This window comes from Balaenoptera borealis, assembly GCF_965194805.1.
Source record: "Balaenoptera borealis genome assembly, chromosome: 3".
NCBI classification, from domain to species: Eukaryota; Metazoa; Chordata; class Mammalia; order Artiodactyla; family Balaenopteridae; genus Balaenoptera; species Balaenoptera borealis.
This window is the reverse complement of record NC_138866.1, coordinates 72,809,260-72,813,779: the sequence shown is the minus strand read 5'-3', so window position 1 is coordinate 72,813,779 and position 4,520 is coordinate 72,809,260. Positions and strand designations below refer to the sequence as shown.

The following is a 4,520-nucleotide window of genomic DNA, read 5'->3' as shown; positions in this document are numbered from 1 at the left end:
ATAACTTCAAAATATTCAATCATATGAATTTATTATTTAAACTTTGTTCCATGGCTGGGAATCTAGTTTTTCTACTACTGAAAATGCTGAGATTAAAATTTTTATTCATAAACTTTTGTGTATATCTCTGATTCTTTATTAAAGATGAATTTCTGGGAAGAGTTCACTTAATTGAAGGGAATCACCATGCCCTCAGAAGCGAGGAGTGGTATCAGCCACAGGCTCCTGCTGTGTCTGTCCCTGTCCCGCCCTTTTTCTCTCCTCCAGCCAGTCCCTCAACTGGCAAGAGTTGGAGGCCAAGCAGGCTCTAGGCCTTCATCTTCCTGCTGGTTACGGAGCAGCTGTTTGTGGCTGTCGTTCATGCAGAACTCGTGATGCTGTCCCTCCTCTTATCTGTTCCATGTTTTTGTTTTGCAGAAATGAGTGACAGATGATCTTCTCTGCCTCTCAGATCAAAGCTCCACAGATGGTAGGTCTTTTCCTATCGAGGGGGACTGTGAGGAGGGCCCAATGCGGTGCCAAATGCATCTAAACTGGGGGTTCTCAGCTGAGGGTGATTCCTGCCCAGCTCCCTCACCCCTCCCCAACCACAGCCCCAGGGGACATACAGCAAAGCCTGGAGATGGTTTTGATTCATAAGTTGGTTGAGACGAGACTGTTGCTACTGACATCTAGTGGAGAGGTCAGGGATGCTCTAAACATCCTACAATTCAAAATGTTCTTAGTGATTCTGAATATCCTTAAAGATAAATCAGAGCTGGTGTTGAGTTGACGATGAAGGCAAGGAAGGATCTGGTGTAATTTCTTCTTTATGTTGGAAATACGGGTCCTGCCTCTCCAGGGAATCCCTTTCTCTTCTTTCTTTCCATTTTTCTTCACCGTTTCCTCTCCGTCTCTGTCTCTCTCACAGACACATCACACACCCACCCCTTTCAAGGCTTATGGAGTGCCTGACGCTGGGAGGAGAGAGCAGCAGAGAGAGGAGACACACGCTCAGGTCTGGAAGCAGGCATTTATTGGGAATTATTGGGAATTCTGTGATCTGGAGGAGGCTTCCTGAGGTTTAGGGATGTGGTGGGACTTGAGCAGGAACCAGAGGCAGATCCAGAGTGAGTGGCACAGAGAACCTGCTTGGATCCGGTTCCAGATTTCCCTTCAGGCTGACCCAGGTTCCAGGTTAATTCTCTTTCAGGACCTTATTGATCCAGGGCCGGTAATGGGAGATCCGGGTGAAGATGACAGGGGGCTTTGCATCCGACTGTCCATAGGAGACAATGCCCTGGGCTACCCCAGCGCAGAGAAGAGGGCCCCCTGAATCTCCCTGTGGGACAGAGAGGGAAAGGGAGAGAGAGGGGAAAGGTGAGCCAGGGAACCACCCACTCCTCCCCATGGTCCCAACTCTGAGTTGGTCAGACCTATTGGGTTAGCCAAAAAGTTCGTTCAGATTTTTCCATAGCATCTTATGGAAAAACCCGAACGAACTTTTTGGCCAACCCAATAGCATCAGTGGCGGGAACCCTGGTTCCTCATGAGGTTCTATGTCTCTGTCTGATGCTGCTTCTTGCTTTCCTTCCTGGCGCCCCATGACCCTGTGTAGCAGCCTGGGAGGGATAGTCAGAGACTGCATGGGGCCGCGGCAGGATGATCAGCACAGGGACGTTTCCAGCTCCTCAGTCCTGTGAGCTCAAACTTTGTCACCGGCTGACACTCTTCTGACTCATTCTCCTTCCAGGAGATGTCCGGACCCTGGACAGTGATTGTGGAGAAGACCCTAGTCTGAGGATCACCTTAAATGCAGATTTTGTCTTCTGGGGATTGCCCACGCACAGTGGGAGATTGTGGTCAAAAGTAGTGAAGTGTCTGCAGGCCTGGGGCTCCATGAGTCTCAGCTTCACCTCTTGCAGAGTGTTGGAGCCCGGCTCCTGAACATTTGTTCTTCCCCAACCAGCCACCTGGCACATTCTCCCGGGTGGGATGAAGTTGAATTGGGGTGGAAGGGGGAGTGTCCCCACGGCCAGGGTCAGGTTGGCTTTCCCCTTCAGCTGTGAAGGAAACGAGGGCTGTCAGAGCTAGAAATGGGCTTGGGGGCAACTGGAGGCAATCAGGGAGGGACAGGGCAGGTTGCTTCACATTACAGCCACTTCCAAGGGGGGAGTTGAGGGGCGCTGTCCAGGGGCAGGTTGGGGAAATGTCAGGGCAATGGGACCTGAAGGAGAAGCCCTGGAGAACAGGAAGTGGAGAAGGGGAAGAAGAATTTCCACCTTCAGTAACATGATGTCATGGTGAACAATAGAGTCATTGTATTTTGGATGAGGGAACTGTTTTACGACTTCAAGCTTCTGCCATGTGTCTTCTTTCTTTTTTATGTTATGGGCTCCAAGGGTGACCATTATAGACCTTTGTGAGGGAGAAGAAGGACAAGGTAAAACAGTGACAGTGTGATTTTCTCCTGAGATATGCCCATTCTGAGAAAAGGGGACAGAGTCTCTCCCAGGGTCAATGATTTCTTCCCAGCCCCCCTTATCTGGGCCACTTGTGGTATTGGAGGGGCTCAGGTTTTACTCAGGGAAGAGCTTTCCCAGGGAACAGAGACAATTTCCAAGACCCTTGGGACTTGCTGGGGACTGAGCAGGCCATGGAGGACCCAGGGGACAGGATTGGCATTTCCTAATCAGGGCCAGCCCTTTGGAGCCAGAGGTGTCAGAGGGAAGGGGGAAGTGCTGGTGTTTCAGGTGGGTGCTGTTCTCCGTCTCCCATGGAAAGGATGGGTTCAGGTCCCTGGGAACTGAAGGCCAGTGTTCCTGAAAAGCACATAGAGGAAGTGGCCCAGAGAACTGGGTGGGACCCTGAAGAGTGAGTCCATATCTCATGTGCTGGGGTCGGGGAGAGGGAGCTACTTTTAGAAGAGGGGTGCTGGGATGGGGTCGCCTTTCCTTTGAGGGGAGCTGAGCTCACAGTGACTGAGTGTCAGGGGAGCTATTCAATTATGAGACCGATTTCCTTAAGCCCAAGTCTTTCCTCTCCTTGAAGAGACGCAGACCCAGGAGCTCCCCCTCAGGCCCCCCAGGGGGTGTCCCTGGTTGCCCCTCTGGCTGTTTACCTCCCATTTGGAGATAAACAGGACCCTGTTGTCTCACTTTCCTGCACAGTGAGCAGCCGTCAGGACAAAGTCCCTTCTTATCAGGAAACCACCACAAGCCACCAGCGTATCCTGGGGAGTGACAATTGCCAGGTGGGCCATGTAGGGGCGGGAGTGTGGCTTGCTCTCTGTGCCCCCGATGATGTCGCCTGGAACAGAGAACCCCAGGGCTTGAACACAGAGAATGCACAAGCTGGGTTAAAGTTGGGAGAGGCTTTTTTCGAATGCATCCTCCTCCTGTGATCTGCCCATCCTCCCTCTCTGGTGGCTCTGGTACCTGCTCTTCTTCCTCCAGGCACGGCAGCCAGCTCGGCCTCAGATGCCATGCCGTCGTGTTTCACCTCGGATTTCCCCCACTCCCATTCTGCACCTGCTCGACTCTCCTCTGTCACCGTGCAGGACAAGCTCTCCAGGTTCCTGTCTCAACCGTCTTCATAGCCCGTGAGTGCTCACAGATCGGCCAAATTACAAGGCCAGAAGGTGAAGGCAACACAGGACTTTAAGCACAGTGTCACACGTTATATAAAGAGATGACACCCCCTTCATCCTGCCTGCTCTGGGCTTTCCCCTCATCAAAGTGGGGTTCCTTGTTCCTGGGAACTACCACAGGCTGCAGAGAATGGGTGGCCACAACCCCAGTGGAAACTTCACTCTGGGCTCTTGGGGAGAGATCTGGGGTTCTGTTTAAGAGTCAGCTACTTTCAGACTAAAATCTTATTTAGTCTTGATGCTGCAGCTTCCAGATGGAATGACCCCAACACTCACCAGCTTCACCTCTGGAGCAGAGGAGGAAGAGCAGCAGGGGGAGAGGAAGATGATGCATCTTCTCAGAGCGGCCGTCCAGGACAGGTGCCTCTTCTATTTTCCAGTCTTGGGTTTATAACTCCCAGCAAGTGAAGGCAGGGCAGGGCTGGTAACCACAGGAACTGCATGGTCACCTTTTCTTCTCTCATTCTGAGCTGGTTATCTTTCTAATCAGAGGTTCCCCCAGAGATGCCCTCTGTTTTGCTGGAGACAAGGTTGAGTCCTGAACTCCTGAGTCTTGGCTTCAGGGATGAGCTCTCAAGCCTGGTGCCTCATCTGTGGTGGGAGATGGAGGGATCATGTCTTTCCCAGGTAGGGAAGCTCATTAAAGCCCCATCAGAGACATGGGTGGGGGAAAGTCTTTACACTGCACATTCAGAAAGCGCATGCACTTTTACGGCCATGACCCACAGTAGGAAATACATTTTGCAAAACGACCCAATGCATATACTATATTTATGTGTGTGTACATGAACATAAACTTACACACATGTGAATGAATCAAGAGTTTCAGGAAAAAGCTATTCGGGGTCTTTTGTGTTTCTATACAAATTGTAAACGTTTTTGTTCTAATTCT

General features: G+C 51.2%; 1 protein-coding gene across 1 annotated transcript; it reads right to left on the bottom strand.

Moving 5' to 3' along the window:
- Window positions 1-990: 990 nt before the first annotated feature.
- On the bottom strand, window positions 991-3,962 carry CMA1 (chymase 1; the record flags this gene model as incomplete). The annotated part of the gene is made up of 5 exons (XM_082384286.1): window positions 991-1,321; window positions 1,788-2,042; window positions 2,262-2,397; window positions 3,138-3,288; window positions 3,905-3,962. 5 exons carry the CDS (start codon window positions 3,960-3,962, stop codon window positions 1,178-1,180), a joined length of 744 nt encoding a protein of 247 aa, XP_082240412.1. The 3' UTR covers window positions 991-1,177.
- Between the last annotated feature and the right edge of the window lie 558 nt (window positions 3,963-4,520).